We start from the raw sequence: 14,564 nt of genomic DNA, 5'->3' as shown, positions 1-14,564 counted from the left end.
TTCCCTGCTGCGGCTGGTGCTGTGGCTGTTAAATACAGTTCACGAGGTCGCCTGTGCAGTACCTGGCTTGTGTGTCGGGGAGCGCGCAGCACTGCCGCTGCATGCACAGCAGTGGTGGGTGTCCTTCTGCCGCTGAAGGAAGAGTTCTTTCCATAAGTCGAGGGAGGGTTCCAAAGAACAGGGGGAGGTGGTGGGGTGACTGAGTTTGTCACGAGGCGGCTCCCCCACCCATCGCGATTGTTTACTCATAAACGCCATGCGTTGTTTACAGTACACCGTGTACAGAAATCCAGCTCGGACATTCCCATGGCTTGCACGGCTGCACAGGGCGGCTCCAGCTGCGGTGGGCTCGGAGAGAGGCCCCTCCCTAGGCTGAACACATGTCCCCTCCACTGCTGTGGGCTGCACTAGTGGTGGGGGAGGGGCCGTAGGATCTGACTGTACACTCCGTAAGTCTGTTTGTGAGCGCGCACTGCAGACATTCCATACCTTCCCGTGCCTGAAGGGAGCTAGCTCCTAGACAACTCAGAGGGTCAATGTGCCCGCTCCAGAGATCTATGCGCAACGCATATTGGTTCTATAGGATTACGAGCTAACTTAAGTGCATGTGTATACCTTAAGTGCGTGTGTGTCTGAGGGAAAAGATGGGTGAGAGCGCGTGTGCAAAGCAACAACTTTAGGTAAAACAGCGCAGTGCGTTTAGGCGCCTGCTGCAGAGATGTGTGTGAAACGTAAACATTACTGGCACGGACAACCTTCATGTGGGACAAAAATAATGTGGCCTTGAGTTGGGTATGAGTTACGTTTAATTTTAAAGTTCCCACAAACAATATAGCCTGTTACATAAATCTTTAATCCTAGTGAGTGGAGGGTTGAGTAGTGCCAACACTCTCTGATATGGTCTTCATGGCACCTTTCGGGCGCATCCACTATGCACCTTAAATGTTTAGGGCCTTTGAGCGCCTTATTTTGATTTGACTGGGCACCCCAATACCCGTTTTCAACGAAATGCGCACACTCCCTCGGTAAGTGTACAGGTTGGTGCACGAGCTGCAGCCGGCACCAGACCGGAGTTAATTCAGTGAGTGCACGGTGTGCACAAAAAGTCGCTCCTTTCTCTCAGACGTGTCCATTCAAGTGGAGCGATTTGTTTCCAGGTGCAAACTGCACCCTAGGTGAGTCCTAGACAGGAGCCTGTGGGACGAGCCACGTGCATCTCTAACATACGGGAAAAGTGCACGTAGCAAAATATGCTTGAACATTCCTATAAAACACAAAAAACAAGCATTTTGGCTGCCCCGAGGCACGTTCACAAGTCACCAGCATGGAATTTCATCATGGCCACGTGCCAAGAGGACAAAGTGGGATTTCTTTTTTCGCAGGAGTGCACAGCCACCGTGCTCCGGTGTTCGGAACGCTTTTGGGCCTAATTACCCCAGCTTCATTACCGCCCTCCACCCTGTTGGGACAGGGGCAACCGAGCACGGTGGTAAACAAAATCAAAACATAGGCTCCTTAACTGCGAGCAGCGCAGCTATAGAGATTGGTTCCTCTGTCACTCAGTTTGAACGTCATTCACACTGTACGCTTTGGGGCCTAATTACCCCAGCTTCATTACCGCCCTCCACTCTGTGGGGACAGGGGCAGCAGAGCACGGTGTTACACAAAATCAAAACATAGGCTCCTTAACTGCGAGCAGCGCATCTATAGAGATTGGTTCCACTGTCACTCAGTTTGAACGTCATTCGCACTGTGTGCTCTTGGTCACCCCCAGGGCGTTATCTAAATAACTGGTCAGGAGTCACCATCACTCCACTCTCACAGGAGGCAGGGTCCTTTCCTTCCTAGCTGCATCCCAACAGCACATCTTCCTCCACAATCCTAGGCTTGCTCCCTGCCTTAGGAAAAAGACCAACTTCCATAGTCCTGTTTCTGCTAACACATCCATTGTTCTCTTGTGTGCACTGCGTGTGCATACGTCCAGAAGAATTCAACATACAAGCTCAAGGGGGTCAGTGTTTTACCACACAACCACACCGACAGTGCACACTTTCACCAGGCACAGACACCATCAGTCCTCAGTGCACGCTTATACCGGTCACAAACACCACCACCCATCAGTGTACTCTTCCACCAGGCACACACCACCAGACGTCGGTGCACGCTTTCACCAGGCACACACACACACCACCAGCCGTCAGTGCTCGATTTCACCAGGCACACACACACCACCAGCCGTCAGTGCACGCTTTCACCAGGCACACACACACCAGCCGTCAGTGCACGCTTTCAGCAGGCACACACCACCAGCCGTCTGTGCATGCTTCCACCAGGTACACACACCACCAGCCGGCAGTGCACACTTCCACCAGGCACACACACCACCAGCCATCAGTGCACAATTTCTACAGGCACATACACCACCAGCCATCAGTGCAAACAACAATTGTTAACGCATCCACAACTAACTATTGTACCAATCGCAGTATGGCGCACTTTACTTTTAAACATATTCATCTAAAGCGCAGCATGCCACCATTGCTACAAAAATAAATACACATTTTTTGGCCTACAATTTATAGACTTTTGTTGCAATAGGTTTTGCAATATTTAGCAATTCCATTGCTCAAACGTAATTAATGCGAGACCTATTGCATTGTAAATGCTTGTCTTACGTGCTTTTCTCTCTCCAACAGTGCCGGACTGGAAACCTAACGAAGCCCTGGCAGTTTTCTCACACCAGCCCCTGGGGAAGTACTGCCTGGCTCCAGGAGGCTGCAAATGCTTGCTGCTTTTGTTACTGGGGCCTACGTTGCAGCACCCCTGCAAAATCGGCCATTACCGGCCCTCACCGCACCAAAACCGGGTCCAGCCGCCCAGGGATACCCCCGATCCTGGTACGACCAGTTTGGCCCTGCTCTCCAACACTATTTTCTGCTCCGGCTGTACTTACTTTCTGCCTCTCTCTCCTTTACTGAACTTGGCTCAATAAGCAAAGCTGGCTCTCCACCTCTTAGCCCTGCCCTGCTATTCCCTTGAGCATTTTATGAGCTTGTCTGCAGAGGCCAATGTAAAACTAAACAACTTTTATTGGCTATCCCCACTCAAGCTACTGGGTGGGGGTTCACGATGCCACTGCTGTGTTCTTTCTATTCTGAGAATAAATTAGACCGTAGCAAGCATTTTAATTTACATTGTGACACTGTCCTAATCTTTTTTAAATTCTCTTAAGTGTTTCTTGTGTGAAAAGTATTTGAAAAATAAACGATGTAAATTTATAGACATTTAAAATGTTGAACCCAATTAACAAGTTTGAGATATTCTGAGTTCCGCTTTTAAGATGTGATAGCTTTTCCTCCAGTATTCTGATTTCTTTTTCTTATACTTTAAAAAAAAAAAGCTTTATAAAGACAGTCTTGGCAAAGGCATTAGCTTGGTCCTTGCATTATGAATGTGGGACCGTTGGCTCTGGCAATGCTTGTTAATAAATATGGCTCGGCACTTTCCACCTTCACCACCTGGCACAACAAATAGAGATGCTTTACTATGTTGCGACAAAAAATAAATTTTCCCTGCTCCTTCACACAATAGGATTCATCCATTACAACCAACAACGAATCTTAAATTGTAACTCCGGGTTCCTTGCCTTGTTCAACATTATGGAGCTCATTAGGATTGCGGATAATTTGCATCCTCCGGGCCGGCGGAAGCCACCGCCGGCCCGGAGGATGCAAATTATCCGCTGCGGACTGGAAAAAGACACCCCGCCAGATTAGGATGGCTGGGGGATCTATATTCCGTCCGCCGCTTTTCCGCCGCGGTCGCCTTCCGACCGCAGCGGAAAAGCGTTGTCTGCGTTGCGGGCCCCCAGAGGTAAAGGGGGGGCATGGGGGGTACCTATGGTACCCCCCTGCCTTTGTGTGCACAAAGCGGCAGGCACCACGCGGTGCCTGCAGCTTGGGGCACGCAAAGGTAAACATGTTTTTTTAACATTGTGGCATGTGCTGCTTCAAGCAGCACCCGCCGCAATGTTAAAAATACAGGATGTGACCACCAGGGTGGCGGTCACATCCTAATTAGCACGGAGGGACCGCCGCTGACCCTGCGGACGGTCCCTCCCCCTCTGGGGTGGCGGACGGACGCAGGTCCGTCCGACATCCTAATAGGCCCCTATGTTTGGTTAGGATTGCGCTCCAGCTCCACACATATTTATAGACATATACACACAGTGCAAATTGGGATGGGGTGTCCGCTCTCTTTGTGGCACCCAGTTAAGGAGGACTGGCCTTGCATTTCAACATAATACATATAAATAGATTGTTCTAATCTGGGTGGTGGGACCCTGTAAGGACAGGGGCAAGGAAGAGAGGGTGTAGAGGTAATTGACGATGCAACTATTCTGCATTGAGATGACTATATTCAAAACACAAATTACAGTGATGGCCATGTTTGGAAACTCATCTAAAAGCAGTAGGACTGTCTTCGAATACACGGTGGTGCTTCTTCATTTGCCAAAACAAATTGGTGATAAACAATCTTTCTGGATTACACAAACCATTTATTTACAGTACATTATATTTTATTTACAAAAAGACTTGATCTATTTACAATGTGATCATTCATTTAAATACGTTTTAGCGAGCGATTGCACCAGTGTACTGGTGCTGCTTCTGTGGCAAAAGCTATAACTTCGTAAAATGAAACTTTATACATCCTTCATATATCCACAATAGGAGTGTCCAGCCTAGCTTTAGGCTTGCCAGATCCGGCAGATTTTCTGGATAAAACTCTTCAGACAAATGTACATTCAATTACTGCAAAAGAACACCATGTACAAATTCAGTGGTTCTCCTCAAAATGTGGCATGGATCCAGCCTCGCGAGTATAGGCTGAACATCTCCTTCCTACGTGAAACTTTTGTGCAAACATGCCATGCTGCCTCTCAAAGTTTTATAAGCATTGACGGTGCAAAGATTGTTGTCTCCCTAGCCAAAAGTGGCACTGTGCTATCCCACTCTGCTGGCCGTGTTAGCTCCATGCAGGTGACCTATGGCGCTCTCTGCTGATGGCACCCAAGGCCTCTACTATCTCTGGACATGTCCTGGGAACTATAGAGTTATTTGGCTCCCCTAAATAAAAGGCTCGGAACTTCACAGTTAATATAATGGTGCAGAGCAATTGGGACCAAGACAAGATAATTAACTGTAGCCCCACTTGATTTGTTACTATATTAAAAGTTTGACAACTTTTTTGCCAGATGAGGTCAAATTTCCACCATCTTATGTCGAGGACCCTCTACTGTCACCAGTTAATTAGGGTTCATGGTGAGGTCTTTCCTAAGGATCAGATCCAAGCGTCTCCTTGGACAATTCACCATTGGGTGCATGCACTTCTGAACTGATTCTCTAAGCGAAGAAACAGCTCTTACAAGTGAATTTCTCAAGACAGAAACAAGCAGTGTATATCCGATGGCAGGAATTGAGTGAAAGGTTCTACACTGAGTTGTAAAAGTAGCTCCTAGTTTCTTTGCACTGCCTCTCCCAAGCATGCAGTTCTGGGGCTAAGCGACCGCTTGTCGAGGGTGTACAAAGAGTGGTCCTAAAGGATATCACCGAACAAGTATAGAATGATTGAACCGTACATTTTAAATTGCAGCTTCAACCCTAACCATCTTTAGGCTACGGTCATCTGAGATGGAATGTTCCAAGAGCTCAAGGAAATGATAATCGCAAATCAGGATTCCTTCCCTTAATGCCCTGAAGATTTACCGGAATACGCCAAATTCAGGAACTCATGCAGTTTTGAAAGTGACTAATGAATAGAAATTTCACAAGCACATTCCTATTTTCATAAAGACATCTAAAATGATAGGAACTTTTCAAGATGGTCATTAAACAGCTAATTTCTTATCACAGGTGTTCATAAGCAGTTCGCCTGCACCATGCACTCCATCCATCAAGCCACCCCTCTTGCTTCCTGTTTGAGCCATTTCTCCCTGTTTGGTACCCCTATAATCCATCATGACATGCAAAAATCTGCTCTCCAATCTCTTGAAGACTACGACAATCACAAATGCGTTGTGTTTGGGACCCATCTATGTGGCGTAGTTCGCTTGCTCACAGAGTAGCGAAGCTTAACTTCAATGTTACAGTGCATTAAAATGTCACAAACGCTTCCATGAGGCAGACAGAAAGGCTTACAAACTTTGTTTTCTGTGACTTACAGGAAATGAGGGCAGTGGCGGTTCTCTCATGGGGGCGTTTGGGCGCCGCCCCCCCTGATTTCTCGCCGTGCGTGACGGCAGAACAATGGTAGTTATCATATTATATAACTACCATTGTTTTTGCCTTCTGCCACGGCGAGAAAGCAGACCTTCCGGGTTTAAAGTTTCTCGAGGGCAGGAGGGAGTGGCTTGGGGGAGTGGCTTGCCCATTGTTGTTAATACTGACTGTATGGGCGGCCTAAGGCCGCCCATACAGACAGTATTACCAACAGTGGGAAAGCCACTCCCCCAAGCCACTCCCCCATGCCCTCGAGAAACTCTCCCTGTTCTATTTGTATGCTGCAGCAGCAGCATCCAAAGAGAACATTACGTAGCCTGGGGCAGCCGGCCGCACCAATGAAAAACGTGGCAGTGGAGAGGGAGGCTGCCTGCTGCGCCGCCTTCCTGATGACGTGCTGGTGCTGCCTGCAGGACTTGAAATCGAGGAAGGCGGGAATCGGGACGAAGTCTCTGGAGTCTGCTGGACGCCTGGCGGTAAGTTAAATTTACTTAACTAACTTATTTACATCTTTACATCACGCTGTGTTTTTGTGTTCCGAATACCTTTTGTACTGGCTGGCAAACGGGCATTTATTATTTTCCTTCGACCTTCTTGCTGATTTATAGCAGCCCTGACAGAAAGCACTGATAAAGCAACATAACGCACGCTGCGCTGGGCAACGCCACTGAAAGGCGATATCTGTTGGCTCTGCTTGACTGCTTCTGTGAAATCAAACATCAGATGTCTTTGTACAGAGCATTATCTGAACTTGTGTATTTTATAATGGTGCACTCATTTGTGATAATGAAGATCAGTGGGGCTTGGTAATATATTTGCCTAGCATCACACAGAGTTTGGTCAAGTGGAGAAGGCGGGCGGCTCGGCTGTTTCTGGTTTATCAAATTTATTCACTGTTGAGAAAGTGCCAAAAGCCTAATTTGAGTTTTGACGCAACCAAGTTTCATTTTTGTTTCGACATGAGTAGCTCATCAAGTCCTAAATTTTCTTGTGTGCTTCAGTGGTTGAAGTCTGTTGAGGTGGGTGAGCCTGAACATTCACAGGGGAAGCCGAAACCAGGGGCTAGCTTTAGGTGTAAGAACCTGAATACGAGCCGACACCCCATTTAGCATATAAATTGTGCAAGAGACGTAATGTATGACAATGAGATAAACATTAATGTGTTTAACATGTGCTTAGCTGTGCAGCGTGATATTTAGTAGAAAGATGATTGCCAATGCCATATATATTTATTGAGAGGCAAAGCCTATATCAGAGAAAATTCCTGAGCACAGTAAACGAGGTTTCGAATGTTTTTTTTTTTTTTACAGGTTGCAAGTCCTAATTGCTAGCTTCTCGAGGGGATATAATTAATCACCTGCTAGATTTACAGTTTCGAGGTTGAGACCTCCGGATGCAGGCAATAAGAAAGGCTTGAGAGCAGCCTGTGCTGTGTGCCACACCATGTTTTTTCGCCAGTGCAATGCTCATTGGTTTGTTGTGTGGAGTGCTGTTTGTGCGTTGTGATGCACAATGTTGTCTCTTGCTATGAGCGATATAGTTTATGCTCAGTGTTGTGTGCGAATGTGCTGCACATTGATATGATTCAGAATGCTGTTTGTAAATGTAATGGACTGCACAGCCAGTGCTTTGTGATGCTCACAGATTTTTGTGGACTGTGACGTACATTGGTTTGTATGCTGTTTTTTATATAGGTCTGCCTATGCTGTGTGTTCCACCACAGTGTCTTTTCTCCTGTGCACAGGTGTATGTGGTGCACACTGATCTTTGTGTGTTGTGCCACAAAATGTTGCCTTTTTGTTATGAGCGAAGTTTTAATGTACGGTGCCATTTGTGCTGTGTGTTGCACAGTGCTGGTCGTGCTGTGAGTCCAAATGTTGTTAGTAATTGTGATGGATGACACTGTCAGTGCTTTGTGATGTGCACTGATGTTTGTGTGTTGTGATGCACTGTGGTATTGTTGCTGTTTTATATACAGGGCTGACTCTGTAGTGTGATGCAGTGTGCTTTTATTGTGTGATGTTCAGTGTGATGTGTAGTCTATAGTGAACAGTTTTTTTAAAATTATATGATACAAAGTACAATAAAATGTCTACAGGTGTGTTGTGACATGCATTGGTAGCTGTGGTATCTGCTGAATAGTGCTGTGAGTGATGTGTGATGGACCGTGTTGTGTGTGTACTCTTTGATACACAATGTTTGTAATGAGTGTGATATACAGTGCAGTTTATTGTTAGGGTGCTCAGAGTAGTTTGTACTCTGTGATTGGCAACGTTATATGTCAATGGTTCCCATTGTCAATGGTTGTAAGTTGCAAAAGATAAATAAGAACAAACTGCAGCATTTTCATTATTATATACAATGAAAACATAGGTGGTTCAGAGATGTGTTACAGTGGGAAACACTTAAAGGGCCTGTTTCCGTTGGTTTGATGTGCTTGGCTTGGGGGTCATTTTGCAAGCAGACCAGTTTGAGGATTGGGCAATTTTTTTATTTGATTCTAATGTTTTCTTCACACTTGTGCTTCTAAATGCTATATTTCGATCCCCCCTTTTTCAACAATTTTACAGTTGTGGCTCGCTGGCTGCGCTCCCTCGCTTATTGCATTAGGGTACAACATTTTTCGCCCCACCACTTTCAAAATCCACCAGCCGCCACTGAATGAGGGTCTTTCTAGACGGCGTGGCTAAGCTGAGCCTCATTTTGTTTCGACCATGATCCATAAAGAGCTGGGACCCTGTAAACATGCCGGTGCCCTACCAGAAGTTCAGGCGCACACCCAGAACAAAACTCAGCCGCTCTGTTGCATCACTAAACCCCAAGAACTGGATGGCAGTAATGTAAAGTAAAGTCTACTCAAAAGGACGATGCCTTTTACTCCACTTTCACTCAGATGTAATAAGTAATGGCAAATCATTCCACACGTCGCATTACTCCAGTTGGACAAGTTGGGCATCAGCCAGAGATAGGGGATCAAACAGAAGCTGGAAAATGCAGGAATCTGATATTCATACCACTGTTTTTCATCAGTAAAAAAGCCTATTCACGTCAGAGTAGTATATTTTATAGTAATACCAAACTGCTTGTATTCATTGATGGCCCCTTTTTCAACCAATTATCTTTCGTGAAATTGTCATGATGTTACGCTCTCTGTTTCCAAAAGGGAAGCACATTAGGGTATGAAGAAGACGGTGTTGTATACATTAAAGTAATATCCTGTGTTGTATGACTGGCAATAATATCAGACTTCTCATCTTCTGGGTTGCATAATTCACAGTAATATCAGTGTTCCTATTCATTGATGGTATCTTCTTTAACCAGTTATGATGGACAGTACTCTTGTGTGACATTGTTGATAAGCGTATGCTGTCTCTTTACAAAAGGAAAGCAAATAAGGGTATGAATCAGACCATGGGAGCTACTTCTGCCCTAAATAAGCAGTGGATGCCACTTAGCCACAGGCTGCCGGACCGACTGCATCATGAGCTGCCAATGGTCGTCCTCGTTACTGCCGGAGCCCAGTGAAGCCTGTCCAATCAGCGACTTCCCACTGGATTGCACTTGGTACATGGATATCAGGACGAGGCATGCTTTTGTCACAGGGTCAGGAAGAGTGAACTGGAATGTTTCATTGAAAACAATGATACTGGACTTGGCTCGTAAGGTGGATTTCTGGTGCTTCTGCTTCCGCTGGTTCCCAAATATATCTATTCGAGCATACACATCTGGAAGATCAAAAAAAGATTATAAAAAGTCCATCAATTTTTTAAATCTTAGCATTGCATTTAGTAGTACATGAAGCAGGGCATTAGATCTCTGAAACCAACACTCTACTAAATCAGCATCACTCTCCAGATATAAACTGCTGATTGATTACTCTGTAATGATAGGAATCACACCACCTAACTAACTCTCTTATTCATCACCATGTGAAATAGGGGCATCAAATCGTCATAACTAAACTGTTTCATTGTCCAGTAACAGGACATCGAATTTTCAAATCTATGCCTATGGACAGTGCCCAGATACCCTCATGGGTGATAAGCTGCTCTATAAAAATCTGTGTTTTGTTTCAATCAGGCAGTGGCGGCTGGCAATACATAAATATAGGGGGGATGGGCGCGATGTGCCCAACTGACCACAAATGATGCTTCGGTGCAGCACTGCTCTCCCGGTGATGGTGGTGTCCACAAGCAGGAATGGGAAGAACTTTCCCTCCTGCCCAGTGTAACGCAAATCCTGACCAACCCTGGAGCTTTTCTTATGCTGTTTTCAGCATAAGAGCAGCTCCAGGATTGGTGGAAGAAGGCTAACCCAGCAGTCATTTTGAGGCTGGGGGCCTCTGCCAGCAATTCCTCAGCTGTTTCACAGCTTGGGGATTGCTGGGTCTACAGTGTGTGTGGCGGGCTGGCCGTGGGTAGCCAGCTGGACCAACCCGACTTGCGACTGAAAGGGGCAGCAGTAATCCTGCAATAGCAGGATTCAACCTCGACCCCTTGCCTCCCGCTCGCATTGTACACAGCTCGAGCTGGTGGCAAAATAAAATGTCATTATTATGCCATTTTATTTATTAGTGTTTGCCTGTTAATATCACAGCAGGTGGGGTGATGCTCCTCCACCATTTAGGAGGAGCCCCCCTCGATTCAAGTCTAAATAAAGAGGGAAATCAAAAGCTGATGGCAGCACTCTGGTGCATTGCAGACAAACAGAATCATCAAATCCTCAAAACAGATGTTCTGATTAATTCTCCTGTGAAGGGGGACATCAGATCTTTGAAACTCACAATCATTAGTGGTTTACTGGGGTTATCACTAGCTCACCTTGTGCTTGGATATCATAAGTCCTCTTTTTGTCAACAAGCTTCAAGCCCATAAAGGGAATGCATAGATTTGGGAGATTTGGAGAGCTTCAACAAGCTACCAAGATGGCCTTAAATCACTTTTCTTTTTCCAAGCAACCACTATGAGAGAGAGCAAATCCGCAGATTCCGCCTTATTGGGCAGCCACGTTTGAGGAAATCTTTACAAGGGATGGAAACTCTGAGTGGTTTAACCCAGATAAATCTTTCGCTGAAATAATTGCCTCACTACATTATCACCGGCTCCGTGTGTGTTAACAGAAAGAATTGTGGATTTTCTTCGCCTACCTGGAAGGGTTCGTCATTTTATGGACTTGGCGGCTCTTTTCACTCAGGCAGGGGTACTAAGACTGCCTTATCAACAGCACTAGATGTGCTGACGATGATTCTGGAAGACTGGGGTGTGGTGGGTGTGTCCTTAGTGGATATATCTGCTATGTTCAAAATCAGCGCAACAACCCCATTCTACTGGCAAGGCTCGCAGAAATCTGTATTTCTGGAGTCATAGAAGTCTGGTTCTCATCCTTTCTTCAAGATCACTGACAGACTATTACTCTGCCACCTTGTCCTTCTAAAAGACTTCCCTGCAAGAGAGATCAAATGTCATTGCTGTCCTCATGCTTTTCAACACAAGGCCACTGTCATAGCTGATAAGATCTTTTGCCTTCGTCATTGTCTTGTATGCAGATGTTACACAATTGAAAGCTGTTTGTGCCACCTTAGTGCCCAGCTGGATAGCAAACCCTAGCAACTGCCTGGTTGACATTCATAGTGCTAGGGTGTAACTTTTCTTAAATTAAATAGGAACAAACTAGGGGGCATATTATCAACGGGGGTGATAGGAAATTATCGCCCTATTAGCAAGCTGTCGCTAACAGCAGTTAGCTAAAGCTTGTAGGCGATAGCGAGCGGTTTGGGGCCCACTTTGCATTTCAGCGATATTTATCGCTAATGACATGCAAAGTGGACGTACCCAACCTGTTAGCGACTGAATGCAGTCGCTAACATCGCTATCGCCTATTACACACAGGTGTAGCGATGGAAATATTCGCGCTAAGCGCGAACATCTCCAAAATCTAACGCCTGCTCAGACCATTTCTTAGCCATTATATCCAAAGGGAGGTGGATATAATGGCTAAGACCCTGTCAGCGATAATGCGTGAATATCGCTGTATTCTCAGCGATATTCACGGATTTCGCCGCTATCGCCGGAAATGTTGTCGCTTTTGAGATAAACGTTGCTAATAGCACGTTATCTCAGCGATAAAATCCGGTGATGCGCGGCGATAAAAAAATTGCCGCTAACCCTACTTAGCGATAATTATCGCTATTTGTTGATAATATGTCCCCAGAGGTGTTGCCTGTCATTGTTGCATGATACGTTCTGGTCACCTAATTGTGGCAACCATGGCCACATTTCTATGAGGATCTCTCTTTCATAGTTCAAAATAATTCTGTGGTGTCTTCCCGTTTTTTGTAATTTGCCTCACAGAAAATAAACTCTCGTTTTGTCAGATGGAACTTTGGGGCATATTATCAAGCAGGGTATTAAAATTATCGCCATTTTAGCGGCAGAAAACAGCCGCTCAAGCGGCGATAATGAGCTTGATAATATGACCTGGAGAATTCCAATAGAAGCCCATGTTCACAACAGAACATGGGTTTCTATTGGAATTCACAAGGCCATATTATCAAGCCCATAATCACCATTTTAGCGGCAGTTTTCTGCCTCTAAAACGACGATAATTTTTAACCCCCTGCTTGATAATAGGCCCCTTTATTTCCAGGTGGTTTCATCTTGTGTGTTCTCTTGGATCGACTATTGTAACAATCTTTATCTTCCTGAATCAGCCTATTTCGATGTAAAAGAGAAGAAACAGTTTATGGTCTACAGAGTGGATTAACTGAAAAAAATGTGATCACCTGTCAGAAACACAAACATCCTCCCCCTGGCTGTCAATATGGCAAAGGGTCAGCTTTACGCCCCTTTGCTTAATACATAAAGGGGCCAATTAAGATGCGTCCTGGGGCCGCCTCGTAATCAGCCCCTCGGTTTACTTTCCGACCGCCGCATTACAATGCTGGTGGTCGGTAACTAAACTGGCTGGCTTCCGATGGGCTCCTTGGCCAGTTGGAACAGGCTCGTAATTCCTAGGGCGGACCTTTCCGCCCTTGGGATTACGTTTCCATACCGGCCTGTCCGACAGGGCCCCCTTGTGTGTGCGGCCTCAGGTTGGGGGCAGATGGGGGATCCATTGGTGCTCCCTGTTGATCCCTGCACCCTGTGGCAGGCACCTTGAGGTGCCTGCCACAGGGTGCAGGGATGAACAACACCTCCAATTTCCCTATGGGAGAATGGGGGACTTTAATTGCCACCTATGCCCTAAGCTATTTCCTATATCTGCCGACTGGTCCGCCTGCCCACTAGAAAAGGGTCCCCATCTTGTACACAATAAAGAGGGCACAGTCCTGATGAAGCTCTTAGATAACTTTGCGCTCACCCATGTAATGGATTTAGCTGCACTTAAAGTAGGGGAGACCCATATACCCACATTTAAAGGGAGAGGTGGTGGGTCTATAATAGATTTTATAATGATCTCTGCTTGCTCTAGAGAGCGGATTCTAAAAACAAGAACAGAGTGGAGCCCCTTCAGTGATCACAATCCCCTTTCACAAGAAATTAACTATAAAAACGTATCAGGGAAAAACCCAGGGGTGGCCACTGAAACCCAGATCCAAGCAACAGACCAAGGGAGACGCATAAGGTGGACAATGATCAACCCGCAAGATTTCTACTACAAGTTAGTGGGTGAAGGGAAAGATCATATAGAGACCTGCTTAGATCTCTCAATAGAGGGCAGAGGAGTGGTTGTGGCTTTCGAATCTTTAACTAAAATAGTAGAAGGGCTATTGAAAACTAAGAAGCCTGTTAAACAACTATCTTCCCCAAGATGGTTCGATACCAACTGCTCAAGGGCTCTAAGAGAACTAAAGCAGAGTTTAAAAAAGGCCCCAAGGGACAAGATTGAAATTGCCCGATGCAGACAGAACTATAAAACCCAGGTAAAGAGAAGAAAGAGTGCTCTTCAAAAAGAAGTTTGGGCAGACCTGAGGGAGGCAGGAGAAAATAGGGACTATGCCCAGTTTTGGAGAATTATAAATAGACCTTGCTTCCATGACTCAAGCTCCCCAGTCATTAGCTTCAACATACTACCAGAACAATGGATTAACCATTTTAAATCTTTGTATAACCAGCAGGAGGTAGACATTGGAGATGGAATATGGATGGGGCCCAGGGCAGAACAACTAGAATTATCTTTGGAGGAAGTTCTAAAAGCAATCCTAGGGCTGACGCGAAACAAAGCCCCCGGCCCGGATGGTACCCCACCAGATCTATTTCTAAGTAACACTGATTTATGGGCACC

The 14,564-nt window shown here is 45.8% G+C and overlaps 1 protein-coding gene across 2 annotated transcripts in view; it reads right to left on the bottom strand.

The window, feature by feature from the left end:
- Positions 1 to 9,325: 9,325 nt before the first annotated feature.
- LOC147733251 (synaptotagmin-5-like) overlaps positions 9,326 to 14,564 on the bottom strand; it is a 417,434-nt gene continuing 412,195 nt past the window's right edge. For both annotated transcript variants that reach the window (XM_086957813.1, XM_086957812.1), the window contains exon 7: positions 9,326 to 10,006. In XM_086957813.1, coding sequence (XP_086813939.1) covers positions 9,711 to 10,006 — 296 coding nt within the window. In that variant the 3' untranslated portion in view covers positions 9,326 to 9,710. The remainder of the gene's footprint in view (positions 10,007 to 14,564) is intronic.

This window comes from Lissotriton vulgaris, chromosome 2_1 (genome assembly GCF_964263255.1).
Source record: "Lissotriton vulgaris chromosome 2_1, aLisVul1.2, whole genome shotgun sequence".
NCBI lineage: Eukaryota > Metazoa > Chordata > Amphibia > Caudata > Salamandridae > Lissotriton > Lissotriton vulgaris.
This window is presented reverse-complemented; position numbering and strand designations above follow the sequence as displayed.